Consider the following 14,500-nt stretch of genomic DNA (forward strand, 5'->3'; position numbering starts at 1 on the left):
AAAAAAAAAAAAAAAAAAAAAAAAAAAAAAAACAGGCCACAGTAACAAAAGCACTAGATGCCCATTCAGTAAATAAGGTGGGATTATATGAAACACAGGGCTTTTAGGGGCCAGTGTGCTGGGCAGCCTGGAGCACTCATAAGTCACAAAACAGAAGTCAAGCCTAACACATGGTTGCTCCTTGAGGATCTGCCTTCAGGATCCGCCCTCCACATCACCCATTCCCAGGGGGCTTGGCATCCTAGAACTCTCCGAATCCAGCAGACACTAAACTTTACTAATTTGAGATTTCCTTTGGAACTTGAACTGGACCTTGTCTCTTCCAGAGACATTTTTTCCAAGTGTTCTATTTTTAGTCTAAACTTTAAGAAAAATTCTTGATGAAATGAAGACAGAATCATTTTTCCACATTCTGACGAATGACCTGTCCCACAAAGCTGACAGACAGGGCTCAAGTGTGGGAGAACCTTACGGGAATGACCTGAGTAACATGAACACATTTATGCGCTGAAAAAAATAGCTGGTGGCAGAATATAGAATGCATGCATGTCTATTATGCACACACACATATGCACGGGGGCCGTGTTGGCTGAGGAGCTGGAGTGGGCACTTGCAACCACCACAGCGAGACATGACGAACCCAGCCAAAGCGATGTCGATGGAGATACAAGATGAAGATAAGCACTGAGGCTGAACAGCTTGAGTAGCGTAGAGACTACATGTTCTATGCTTTACCTTCTGTGTGTTTCTGTAATCGTTTTAGACTGTCACGTTGCACAAACTAAGTCAGGTTCATTATGGAATTGTCAAGTTCATTAGTTCAGTCTCAAGGGCATGAAGACAGCTATAGCACACTAGAGCCTCATGCAGAACAAATTAAGTTCAGCTTGTTTTCCTCCCAGTGACCTGGGAGGTGATTCCGGAAATGCTGGTTAGCATGGGTGAAGGCCCCAAGCAAAACATCAGAAAACATGGATGAGGGGCTGCCACAATGGCTCAGTAGGTTAAGGTGCCTGCTACTAAGCCTGATAATCCAAGTTCGATCCCTGGGATCCACATGGTGAGAGGAGAGAACTGATTCCCACCAATAGCCTCTGGCATCCGTACAGGAGCCATCTTGTCAGTCCATAGAACTGAAACTTTCTGAGTCATATAAACTTTCGAGCTTCTAATTTTGGAGCACTTTGGCTTTCAGATTTTTGGATTAGGGATCCTCATTCTGTAATGTCTATATGAACACTTAAAATCCAAGAAGCCCAGCAAACTAGGACACTTCTAGTTTTTAAGATATTGGATAAAAAATGCACAGCCTGGGCTCTCAAGCTAAGCCCTCACATAAACCATCTAAGCATTCATGTAAAACATGTAAATGCAAAACGTGAGAAAAATGAAGCAATTCTGAAACTTCTGCAAGTGGTCATGGTCATTTAAGCCTATCAATTTGTGAGGCGCAGTGACTTAAGAAGAGGCTGAACAAGTCCTGAATCAAAAAACAAGACTCATTTATAAACAGACAGTCTAGAGACAAGCATGGTTGGGGCCAGTTCTCAATGTCAGGCAAGAAAATAAAACAGCCTCAAGCTTTGAGAGTGAACAATAGGCTGGACTGACATGTTCGGCTGAAACCTTTGGATCTGAATTCTAGGGTCCCAAGCAGAGGAAAATGAGTTGAGATGCAAAACCTTGCCTTGATACAGTTCGTAAGTCCAGGGTGTAGAACATCTGTGTGTCCAGCAAACTGCTCTCTTTCTTGTCCTGAGCTGCCACTGTCACCCAAAAGGGAAGGCTTCGACTGAAAATCTCCTGTCAGGAAAACAGAGAAAGCAAGAAAGCATAACTTCGAGGTCAGAAGCATGAAGCACACACGAGTCCTCAAACACACAGCTAGCCGCTCCCTCACCGGCCGCTGAGGCCGGAGAACAACCCACAACTTATTGTCTGCAGAATGTAAGGGGGAAATTAAACATGAGAAAAGAGGGAGAAAGAGAAAATAAACAGAAGACCCTAAACTGAATATTAAAGGTCCAGGCTTCTTCACGGCTTTAGCTCCCACGAAAGAAATGAAATGTCCTCTCAGGCTTTTCAAAAATCGAGAAAATTATAAAAGCACTTTTGTGTTTTTAGAAATATGTGGTTAATTATTACAAATTCTAAGTTCAACACAATGTATTGACCACTGTTACCTGGAAATCATTATGCCATTTAGAGATGTACCTGCATATCAAACTAGAAGCTCAAAAGTACATTGTAGGGATTAAATTAATTTGGTCCTTAATCACCCATAACCTTAAGAAAAATGTGAGGCAAGACTAGCCAAGAACCCCAGATCCTACCAACAATAGAAATCACCCAAGAAAGGTCCTGCAGAAGCCAGAGCATGCTGGGGCAGGACTCACTGTCCCAGAAGGCAGAATTCAGAAAAGAGGACAGCTCCGAGGACTCTTCAGAGTGAAGAGTAAAGAGGGGAAAGCAGGGTGCCCTTTAATAGTGACTCTGCAAGGTGCCCAGGGTATAGCTTTGTTACTCGTCTCTGGGATGACACACATGAGACAAGAATCGATAAAACAACATTTAAAGTTTTAAAAAAGGAAAATATGTCTTAAATATGACCCCCCCCCAATACTCCATATTGTTATAAAGTTTATATGAATCAATTCAGCAGCAGCAACAACATTTTTCTTGCAAGAATTTAGTTGTGTCTTGGGGTTTGGTTTCTACCACAGTCTCTATGTGCAATGCTTCCCTCCAGCTCTAAAATTTAAAAATCTAGATCTAAGAATCAGGTGTGGTGAGACTCTCCTACAATCCCAGTACCTGGGAGGCTGAGGCAGGAGGACAGACAGCTCCAAGCAAATCTGAGCTACATAGGAAGATCATGTTTTAAGCAAACAATATAAAATACAAGTGTCCTAAATCTAAGAGGTGAAAGAAAACATGGAAGAGGCCAAGTAGCTTTAAAATAGCTCTCTAATCCTTCTGTAGAACGTGTTGGGCCTGGAGACATGGCTCAGCAGTTAAGGGCAGTTCCTTACAGAAGACCTGTGTCCCATTTCCAGCACTCACATTGTGGCTCACAACCATCTGTAACTCCAGTCCCAGGGGCCCCAGTGCCTTCTTCTGACATCTGCAGGTACCAGCCCCACTCATGGTGTGCTTACATATATGCAGGCAAATCATGTTCACACACAAAATAAAATGAATAAATCTAAGGGAAGACCTATCATTCATACAGTTCTACACTCCCCGTACAACTCTCTACTCTGTATCACAAATCACGAATGACAAATTTCAAAACTTTCTTTTAAAGTCACTGAACAAACGAGAGCCATCAAAAAAAAAAACTACCTTAACTCTCTATGACGGTCTAACTCCTAGAAAGATGCAGAAGGCATGCAAGCTATGGCGTTTAGTGACCACTCCATGACTATTATTAAAGAGTCAAAGAACAAAAGTTACAAAGAAGCTCAGAGGCGAGCTGATCTAACCATCTTTACAGGGGATGGATGTGGCCAGCTGACTTGGTTACAGTCATAACAGATTCCCAAGCCCATACCTCAAGTGCATCTCCCACCCTCAAGTGTGTTAGATATGACCGTGGGTTGAAGTCAGTCTTATAAGTGATGAGCACTTCTAGGTCCGCCCACAATCCTCCATCCCCAAGAATCTCCAAGCTCCACCCCTGTAGCTTAACTCACATGGACTGGGGAACCCATGCTAATGGTGATTAATGGAGTGTCAGTCTTCCAGCTGTCTGCATCTACCAATCTCTCACTGAGATCTGGAGATTTTATGACAGCTGTTAGAACTGCCCTAAGATCCATCATATCAATATTTTCTTCTCACAAATGAATGTGAAGAATCTCCTATCCTCTTCAGGATGAGGACTCCACTACTAACTGTAAGGAGCAGAGCTGGCTTGTGAAACCACGGGCAAGTTATTTCAAATGTCTGAGCCTTGGTTTCCCCGACCTGCACTACACTCAGAAGAGCTATCTAGACTGGGAATGAAATCACTCCCTGTGGGCATGACAGCTGGCTCACAGGATGTGTGACATAAAAAGTAACGGATCATCCCCACCTCTGTACATGTGCCATAAGCCCCGTGTCTAGCTAAACCTGCAAAGCAAGCATTCTCTGCACACGACACTCTCAGACCTTTAGCTGGGGTGAGCCGATGGCACGCATCCTCCTTGATGGTCTGGTCTTCCTCCACGATGTTTGACATGGGCACATTGAGGCTCACCGTGTCCTCATCAGATGGCTAAAAAGATACAGGGAATCTTATCATTCGAGGGAGAGGGCTTGCTGATGCACATAAAGCAGCGTCCTGCCCCTACAAACAGCATATTGCACAGAAGGCACACGCACCTCCACACCACAGATGCATGGGCTGATGTTTCCATGGTTTCTCCCTTTCAGAGCTGACAGCTAGTCAAGGCATTAAAGGGCCACACAATATGCAACACAACCAAGGAATGCTTGTAGACAAACTATAGCCCTAAATTCTAATCCTTACAGGAGAGGTGAGTGAGATCTGACAAAGGGTTGATTTATCAAAACGACGTGGAGGTTTCCCATGGCTAGCCACACAAGGGAGGCAGGCAACCAACCGAGTGCGTATTTTGTTTAGGATATTAAGGATCGGTGTCCAGACTTGACTTGCATTGAGGAAGCAGCACCAGGCAGGTGACAGTGTTATTGGGTATTAGGTATAAGGAAAGGGTGTTCCATGTGACTTACAAGACAAAGGTTCTATGAAGTAATGGGAGCTAATTCTCTCTGATGTCTCCTTCACCACACTAGCCAATGACATATACACAGAAATCTACAATCCCATACAAAGCCTCACTCTTCACTATCCCCATTTTATTGTTGCTGTTTAGGGACAAGTGACAAGCATCCTGAGCCACGGGAAGCAGGCCTTCCACAGAGCTCTCTCTCTCAGGTGTGTGGCTGGTTCCTGAAGCACTTTTCGCTCTTAGACACATGTGCAGATGGCTTAGAAACGCCAGAAAGCAAGCATGAATTTCACTCACTGGACAAATATTCACAGATCCCCACAAGTTCTTGCTTAATTATCTTGAGAAAAACATGTGTTTACTATTTTCATGACCAACGTTAAATCAATCAGATGATGGCATCCATCAGAGAAAGGGGACAGGTCTGAGTGCTGACCCCCACAGTGACGTGTAAATGGGAGTGATCTTGACCAAAAATGTACAAGTAACAAACTATGTGGTATAATTCAAAACCTCACCTCTTTAAAAAAATAAGTATCACAGAGATGCACTCAGACCATGAGATAAGAAAGCAAAGATGTGTTTTAGTCTACTGAATTATAATCTTTTCTACAGTCCCCCTTTCCCTCCACCCATCTCCTACCCTTACAGCTAGCAAAAATCCAAAGATGTGCGTTTAATGAAAGGGGGAGAATAAATCCTTAGGCTCTCTTCAGAATGCTATTAGCATCCTACTTATAAGCAAGAGAAGGATAATGAAGTTCCTTCCGTGATGTTTTATTAATGAACTTAATTACTCTTCCAAGAGAGATAAAGGAGAGCTTGTTTTAATTTAATGGAAAATAAGCCCGGGGTGGGTAGTTTCTGCGACAATCATCCATTTGAGGGGACTTATGAGTTTTCATGAAGTCCAGGGGGGTTAAAGAGAATGCAACATAAGAAAGCAATGCGTTCAGCATTCCAACCCCACCGGTGAACCACAATCAACTGTCAGTGTGGTTTCATGTGGGTCGCTGCCCCACACAGATACTAAATGCCTTGCTTCCTACTGACTCTTCTTCGAGATGTTAAAAAAAAAATCTTTAACAAAAAAAACAATGCTGAGAAACTTTAATTTGTTTTTCATATGTGTGTGCACACTTGTGTCCTGTGTGTGCAGCGTATGGAAGCCAATGTCCCTAGCTGGCTCTCCACATTCCTCTTAAGACAGGTCCCTCACTGAACCTGGATCCCACCGATTTAGCTGAGCCGGCTGGCCTGTGCGAGGCTCCAGGGATCTTCTCGTCTCTCTCTTCCTCACAGTGTGAATATGGGCTCATATGTCTGGCGCCTGGTTGTACAGGGACTCTAGGTTGAACTCAGGTCCCCTTACGCTAGCATTTTACAAGACTCACCCATCTCTCCAGCCACGGACTTGAGCTTATTTTGTTTTCAAGTATACAACTTTAAAGCACATTTTGTGGAAAATAGACCTTTCTGCTTACTAAAGCTCAAGACCAGAGGAGAAATGGAATTTTTGTTTTCCTGAAGTCGCACCTGATAAAAATGTGACTTTTTTTTTTTCTAAGTGAAGTAACTGGCCTAGTCATCGCAACCTCAAGGATCCCCCATGGGATCTAACAGACCATGCATGGGGCCAAAGAGAGAATATGTGTTCTAGCACTGGCAGAGGGTCTATTGTGCTAGCCTGATGTCACGGAGCTTACATTTTTACACATAAATTTAACTTTCTGCACACAAGGTAGCTGAAGTACCAGAAAGACAAATATTGTTTCTAACACTATAGGTAAGGGCCAGCGAGATGGCTCAGTAGGAAAACATGCTTGGTACCCAGCCAGATGACCTGCCTGAGTTCAATCCCTGGACCCCACGTGGTAGAAGGAGAGAACCAACTCCTGCACGCTGCCTCCGGACCACCACACGTGTGCTGTGACACATCTGCACCCTCTGAACACACAATTATTATTTTAAAAATGCAACAGCTAGTTATAGACATTTCAATGAATAAGCTACTCACGTGCAATGCACATTTGATTCCTTAGCACTTATGGATACATATAATCACGCTTTCCTAAGGTACCATTGAGAACAGGTATATTCAGCAAAGTGTTTCTTACTAATTCATGGTCCTTTCATAATATTCATTTAGAATTGAAGACTATTCTAGATAATGTGGGAGTGGGAGAGGGGAAAGACGGGGACTCTAAGGAAGGCTGACTGACAGGAGCTAACATTCACACTCCCTCAGGGGTTCCAAGCTGCTTTCACATGTGACTGAACTGTCAATTCAGATCATTCACATGAGCCAGTGACTTTTTCTAGAAAAAGACCAGACAGACAGACAGACACAGAACACAGAGCAACACTGCAGTCTCCAGATTTACCTCAGTGGCAGACAACCGCTTATCTCCGTTGTCACTTCCAACCCCCGAGTCAGAGTCCTTCTTACTGCGGCAGGCGTCATCAACATTCAGTTTGTTTAGAAAAGAATTGAAAACCACAAAGTTGACACCAAGATACACCGATTAATAATGCAATTATGACTTCATTATAGAAAATGCATCATCAGTAATTGAAGTTATTGATATACGGCAACAAGTCAGCCTAGTTCTAAGAACTACTAAGATCACACACCTATTATGAAAACTTACACCTGCCAAGGACATCATAAATTCTCTGTACTCAGGGTTTCCTCCTCTGAGGGACAACTTATTTCTTTGAAACAGTTACTAATTTTACCTTATTGATACACATATGAAAGCAATAAGATATATAATTATGTCATAGGTCTTAAAACATTATTTTCAACCATTTCAAAAACCTTTCTGGTATTTAATTATATCTTGTAATATAAATATACAACAATCAACATATAAAGTGTTATTTTGAAAATGCCATTAGGGTAGTTTGAAATCCCAAGCCAGCCTGTTCAGCAAATCACAAGAGAAAGATCTCTGCCCTGTAAAATTCTCAGGAAAAATGTGTGTTACTTTAAGTGGGTCACTGTGGCTTCTCTTTTCTCTGGATGCATGAGGCCCGTCTTATACCACAAATGGCCCAAGGATGCTTGAAAGGATTCTAACACTTACACATGAAACTGAAAATGGGAAAAAAAATTATCCATGCTACATTTTAAAAACTGAGGCCTACAGATCTTAACAGTGTTAAGACACAACAGCATGCAGATACACAGAAAATTGATAACTCTTAAGATGATTCGGCTTGATACAGTCATTTAATCAAGAACAGCAGGTTTGAGATAGGATCTTGCTATCTATCTATCTATCTATCTATCTATCTATCTATCTATCATCTATCTATCTACCTATCTACAGCTCAGGCTGGCCTCAAGTCCATGGCCCTCTTAACCCTGTCTCCTAAGGACCAGGATCATAGGTGCATGCTGTTGTGTCCAGCTTTAAAAAGAACAATATTTAAAATGTAATCATTTTTACAACAGAGTTTGATATAGCTGTGCTAACTGTAAGCATAAAATCCATTACAAATCCTATTTAGAAGCATCCACACATGTACTCAGGAAGCACTGATTATTGATGAGGAGAGGGTACATTAGAGGGATCAGAGATTCTCCATAGCATCCGTTTTTCTGTACGCCATTGTTTTCTCAAACTCCAAGTCATAAACGTGAATCACGGGAACAAAGCCTACCGATCCCGATGTCAACGGATCCTGACGTCAGGTTACCTGGGCAGTTGGGACGACGAAGGGCCTTCTAAGCAGCCTCTCTCAGGAAGGAAGGCATTAACTCACCTGTCTTCCACATGCTGGTGTAAATGGGGCCTCTCCATGGTGGGGAGGTAAAGGGAGTCGGTTGTCTTAATCTGGCATGCTTGTATGCTCAGATACTTAAATATGTGGACTTTTCCTTTCGTGCAAATCTGCGGAGGAGAAATCAGTAATGCGTATTTACTTCTCAGTGACAAAACAAGATATAAGGTTCAAGTCCCTGACCACGCGCAGATTAACCTTCGGAATGTCATGGTAAGTAACCCCCTAACAATGGACACTAACTATATAAGAATTCTTAGGACTGTTTCTTCCCAAAGTCTACTTTGGGCAGAAAATCATGCTCAAGGAATCCCTAAACTTTTGAAACTACTAAATTCTGACAAAAACATATTTAAGTGAAAAGAGTATAAAATCTACATATATATATCCGTATATGGATACATATATATGGATATATATATATATAAAATCAGACAGTACTGGTAATAAGTCCAACTACAAAAGACGGGAAAAAAAAGACAGCAACTAAGAGTTTAAAAGATAATCATAGATTTAATAAGTCAATACACCATTTAAGAAGAAAACAAACTGCAAAATATTTTCATTTGTACTGTGTAGTGTTCTCATAGTTTTATGCTGAGTTTGAGCTGTGTCTCAAAAATATCAATAATCATATTTTAAGGTGTTTAAATGCTGTTTTCCCAGCTAACGTTCAAATAAGGAACACGTAACCCCCTTTGTAGGCCATACAGTCTATGACAAGCTTCAAATGTGTTGCTGAGTGGTACGTTATCAAACTGTAACTCCGCCCCTTGGATGGTACAGAAACGATGACAGAGATGTGAGCACAGATGTGACACCGCCTCAGGCAAGTTATCAGTTGGATTTACAGAAAGTCTCGCTGTGTGTTGGGGGTGGAGGAAGGGGCTGACTGCATCCCATCATGCCTAGCGCAGCTTCAGGTACAGGGAGGATCATAGCAGGGGCTCTGTGGAGAGTCACCGTGTCTACTGTGCAGCCCCAGCCTTGGCTCTAGGCTAATCCTCACCTGCGCCGGAGGGGACTGCAGAGGGTTGTTCTCAAGCAGGAGCACCTGCAGCTGCTTCATCTCCCTGAAGCAGATGGGGATGACCAGCACCCGGTTGCAGGAAAAGTCAAACTTCACCAAGGGGAGATCTACTAGCTCTGAAAGAAGAGAGAAAGGGGGTAAACTTTAAAAAAAAGAAAAAAAAAACGCTCAGAAAATAGCAGGATCAAGTGGCTACACACTCCAAAGTTAACTCTCTCTGTACCTAGAGATTCTGCGGGCTAGCAGAATCAAAAGTGAGCTGTGTTACTGTAAGAAATTCATGGCATGCACGCATATAAAGAATTTCCCTGGGCGCTCAGTCATTACAAACTGCACTGGAAACACCTGCCATTCACACTATATAAAGAGCCCATTTTCTTCCAGCAAAGGAATTGCACAAGCCATGCCCCGAGGAGCATGTTCTAACTTTATCCCATTTTCCTGAAGTACTTGCTGATCATGGATGATATGCTATACAGAAAACCCTTATCTAGTCAATGTCCGTGAGCTGGCACATGTCCAGAATGAGTTTCAGTAAATATGCTTCTAATTTTGTCAGAGGTTCCCATTGCTACCCTGACACACACTGTTATCTAATTTAGAATTTTCTAAAAGGACCCATAATTCCTATCTGGCTGGGCTTCGTCCCGTTGCCTTTGAAGCTGTCCACAGCTCAACTCCCTGGAAAGGATGTTGTTGCATTTAGCCTGAGGTTCCCACCCAAGGGCACAGCAAACACTCAGTAATTTCAAGCATTCCAACCAACACTGGCAGCTGCTAGGCATGAAGTCAAATATAATCCATAGAGTGAAGCCAGGCTGAGGCATGCCAGAGCCTAGGGTGACGCTGGCAGATCTCTGAGCTGGCTGGGTGGTGACTACAGTGGGGTCACCACAGAACGGTGCCCAGCACTTTTGGTATGGCAGCTGTTAAAGGCCAAAATATAGTGGCTTCAAATACTTCTGGCCTAAATGGAAAGAGAGACAGGAACTAGATAGGGAGGGGACCTGAAGGAGAGGACAGGAGCCTTTAAGAAGCTCTAGCAGTTAGTCCCTTCTACTTGCCTACATGGCGGAGGCTTTTGATCAGCTCTGCAGTACTATTTAAGCCCTGCCAACACCACTCCCTTGGGGCGAGTGCTCCGTCTTCTCAGAACTCAAAGCCTTAGGAATGATAGGGGCTTTCCGTCTTTCATATCTCAGTGCATTACTTGGTCTTACAGAACAGCGTAGTTTTAAGACCAAAATTCTAGAAGGAAGAAGAACACTCAACTCCCAGGTTGCCAAGTAAAGTCCGTCAGGCTCTATAGAACAAACTTAGGAAGTGTATTTCAAAATGGATGTCAAGGAATCTCTATTTCCACTTTGACAGAGCAGCTTGAGTCCCCAGTGGTGGCAGCCATGAGTCTCAGGCCTTACTCCTCAATCCTTGGATGAAGGGCTGTAGGTTCAGGGAGGAGTTATGGAGGCAACCATACATAGTAGAGCTGGAAGCATGAGAGTGAATAGAGAGGTAAGGGAGGATCCTGGCTTGGTATTTCTATTGCTTGGATAAACACCATGACCAAAAACAACCCAGTGACGAGAGGGTTTACTTCAGCTTACAGCTTACAGTCCATCATAAAGGTAGGTTGGGGCAGGAACTGATGGAGACCATGGGAGAGTGCTGCTTACTGACTTGCTCCTCAAGGCTTGCTCAACCTGCTTTCTTATAGCACCAAGGATCACCAGAACAGGGATGGAACCACTTACGGTAGGCTGGAGCCCCCCACATCAAACATTCATCAAGAAAATGCCCCGCAGCAGCGTTATTGCCTACAAATGAATTGAGTGGAGGCATTTTCTCAATCTAGGCTCTCTTCCCAGATGGCCTAGCTTGTGTCAACTTGACAAAACAAACGAACAAAAACAACAGCAGCAGCAGCAGCGGCAACAACAACAACAAAAACAACAACAAGAACAAAAACTAATCGGTTATGATTAGGATTTTCATGTTACTGTTTGTAGACCAGTTAAGAAAGATGGGGATTCCCAGGGCAGGATGACTTCAAAGTTAGGCTGTCTCAACAATGTTAAAATTTCACGAGACCCCGTGTTCTGTGGGACGTGGCTTTTGTGTGATTCCTTTCCTAGAGGAAAAGGGGCTTTTGGGACAATAGCTATCACAAACCAAGTGTTCCCAGAAACTCTTTACCAACTCAAATGAAGACTCTGAATCGTGACTAGAGGACTGGCTACTTAGGGCAGTAGAGAATTGTAGGTAAGCAGATAAGGGAGACTTTCGACGATGGCTGCTTCCTTGCCCTTTGGTTCCAGCGTGTAGTGTAGGGGAGGGAAGAGTCAACCGTCTCAGCATCGATGCCTCCTCGGATGCCTCGGAGGCAGTGACAGTCCCCAGAGGCTGACCCACAAAAGGTCAAGGGGCAGAAGAGATAACGAAGCCAAGAAGGGCAGGAGGAGAAGGGAGAGGAGGAGGAGGAGGACGAAGAGGAGAAGCAGGAAAACAGGAAGCAGGAGTCAAAGAGGAGGAGGAAGAACAGGAAGAGAGGAAAGGAAAAGGAAGAGAAACGAGGAAAAGAAGAGGAAGAACAGCACAGACGCAGAAGGAAGAAGGGGAATGAGGAAGAGGAAGAGGAAGAGAAGACGGAAGCTGAGGAGGAGGAACTCCACATCCCTCTTTCCAGTCAAAAAGAGGAAAGCAATGACGACTTCAGTCCCCTGCCCTCCGGTCCTTAAAGAACAGAGTATGGCTTCCTTATTACATCAGCTGCAGTAAAACCACCCAAAACTGACTGCAGTAGCTGGGCTGCAAACTTCTATTTTTCCCCCTCCTCAAATTGAAAACATATGAGGAAAGATTCCCCAAGAGAACAAATGTAAGTAAAAAGGGAAGGTCATTCACAGCGACCGGGTGCCATCAGCACTTGTCAACAGAGCTCTCTAGTCTGAGGCAGAAAGAAACTTGATATTCTTTTTTTTTTTTTTTTTTAAAGTTAAAACTACATTCACCATAAACTTAAGTTTTACCTTTGGGTGTATTTTAAAATATCAAAGCTGAGAATACATACTTATGAAAGGGAGAGTAAGTTGTAAGTGATCTTCTTAGGGAAAACAGAAACGTAGGCTCTGCAGGTACTCCCTCCTCCCCTGTGCCACACCGTGACCACACAAGGATGTAACAGGTTGTCCCTTCCAAAATGGGCTCATTCATTTCTGACACTTCCACAACGAATACTGCAGCCACTGAAATGCAGCGGGGCTTCTTAATGCCTGAAAAGTTAGGCTGTACAGATGTACTGTGAGTTAAAATTTTGTTTGTAGGGCTGGTGAGATGGCTCAGCGGGTAGGAGCACTGACTGCTCTTCAGGAGGTCCTGAGTTCAAATCCCAGCAACCACATGGTGGCTCACAACCACCCATAATGAAATCTGATGCCCTCTTCTGTGTACTCATTTATAATAATAAATAAAATCTTTTAAAAAATTTTTGTTTGTAGTTATCATTAGTAGGATTTGTTTTATTATAACTAGGGAAAAATGCTTTTATACACTCATAAGAAATTAGACCGTGCAGTAATGAACGAAAAAAGCAAACCTTCTTTTATGAGCTCATTCAGATAAGCCCATGACTCCTACACAGAGGTATTTTCTCAGTCTTCTTTGAATGCAAGCCAGCATGAGTAAGATGAGAAACAGGGGCAGATACCCAATCGTCTACCATCCAGCACGGTGCATTTTACAAAGCTCCTGCACGGGTTTGGGAGCTGTTTCCATGTCTGGAACAAGCAGTAACAGGATGGCAAAAACCAGGCAGCTTTCAAAGTGCCACTAATAAATGCCGAATGAGCCAGATGCCAATTGCTTCCAAGTGTGCGCTTTTGCTCTGAGATGCCTTTCAAAAGACTCATATGGAAATCTGCTACTGCGGAAGCTTCCTACATGTGTCTGCACGCACACCCATATACACAGAGCTAAAAGGGAGTTCGTTACCTTAGAACTTCTAACGGGGCAACAAGGTTCCTACTAGACACTAGACACCAGAGGATAACAAAACAAAACAAAAGCCCAATGCCAAGAATAGGTTACTTCTTCTGGAGTTGTTGGCTAGTAAGGGCCCACTGGTCCTCAAACATTACAGGCTACTGCCAAGGCTCTTGGTTACTCTCCAGAACTTGACAGTTAAGACCCTGCCTGCTTCTGAAGATGCCACATATGTGAGTCATGGAACCCAGCGAAATCGAGCTGGTGCCGACCTAGAAGTGTCATCCCCACTGGCTAGCATTCACGGAGTTTGAAAGCGCTATGCAAGCTACCAGGGGAAACAACTAACCATCAGTCACAACCAGCTCTGAATCCTGGGAGATTCAATAAACACTGGCCTGCCTGGCAAGGCATGCCCACTGGTGTGATAGTGACTCAACCGTCATACAAGTAACAAAGCACTTCCCGACTGGATTTAAGTCAACCCTGCAAGATGAAGACTATCCCTAGCACCATTAGAGATGGCCGTTAGGTAAGAGGCCCTCAGGTAGAAGCTACTACTATTAAAAATTGACAATGTATTAAACTGACTCCTAATAATTTATTATGTTCACAGTTCAGTACATCTCTCAACTCTCGTCTGAGAAGCAGTGGATGAACTGCAAATGGCCAAGGCCGAGAGAGTGAGAGACTCAATCTGAATGGAAAAAATAGACTCCACCCGCTCATCCCAAGGCTTGGGGATCACTGAGGAAGAGAAAGTGGGAAAGAGCAGAAGGCCCAGACAGTGGGGAACTCTAAGGAAACTGGTGTCTGGAGACAGCAGAGCTGCTCAACGTATGAACCTGCAGCAGTTCCAACACTATACACAGGATGGAGGCAGGGCAAATCTCAGCAGGAAGGTGGAAATGGTCCATGAAAGCCTACTCCCAGCCAGCCAGGGAGTCACTGGCTACTGTTAGCT

General features: G+C 43.6%; 1 protein-coding gene across 10 annotated transcripts in view; it reads right to left on the minus strand.

Moving 5' to 3' along the window:
• The window catches only part of Lrch1 (leucine rich repeats and calponin homology domain containing 1), a 190,356-nt gene that overhangs the window by 47,505 nt on the left and 128,351 nt on the right, over nucleotides 1-14,500 (minus strand). For all 10 annotated transcript variants that reach the window (XM_031362001.1, XM_031361997.1, XM_031362003.1 and 7 more), the window contains exons 5-9: nucleotides 9,538-9,674; nucleotides 8,511-8,638; nucleotides 7,124-7,187; nucleotides 4,156-4,261; nucleotides 1,688-1,803 (exon numbers count right to left, since the gene is read on the minus strand). In XM_031362001.1, coding sequence (XP_031217861.1) covers nucleotides 1,688-1,803; nucleotides 4,156-4,261; nucleotides 7,124-7,187; nucleotides 8,511-8,638; nucleotides 9,538-9,674 — 551 coding nt within the window. The remainder of the gene's footprint in view (nucleotides 1-1,687; nucleotides 1,804-4,155; nucleotides 4,262-7,123; nucleotides 7,188-8,510; nucleotides 8,639-9,537; nucleotides 9,675-14,500) is intronic.

Source organism: Mastomys coucha, unplaced genomic scaffold (assembly GCF_008632895.1).
Source record: "Mastomys coucha isolate ucsf_1 unplaced genomic scaffold, UCSF_Mcou_1 pScaffold9, whole genome shotgun sequence".
Classification (NCBI taxonomy): Eukaryota; Metazoa; Chordata; class Mammalia; order Rodentia; family Muridae; genus Mastomys; species Mastomys coucha.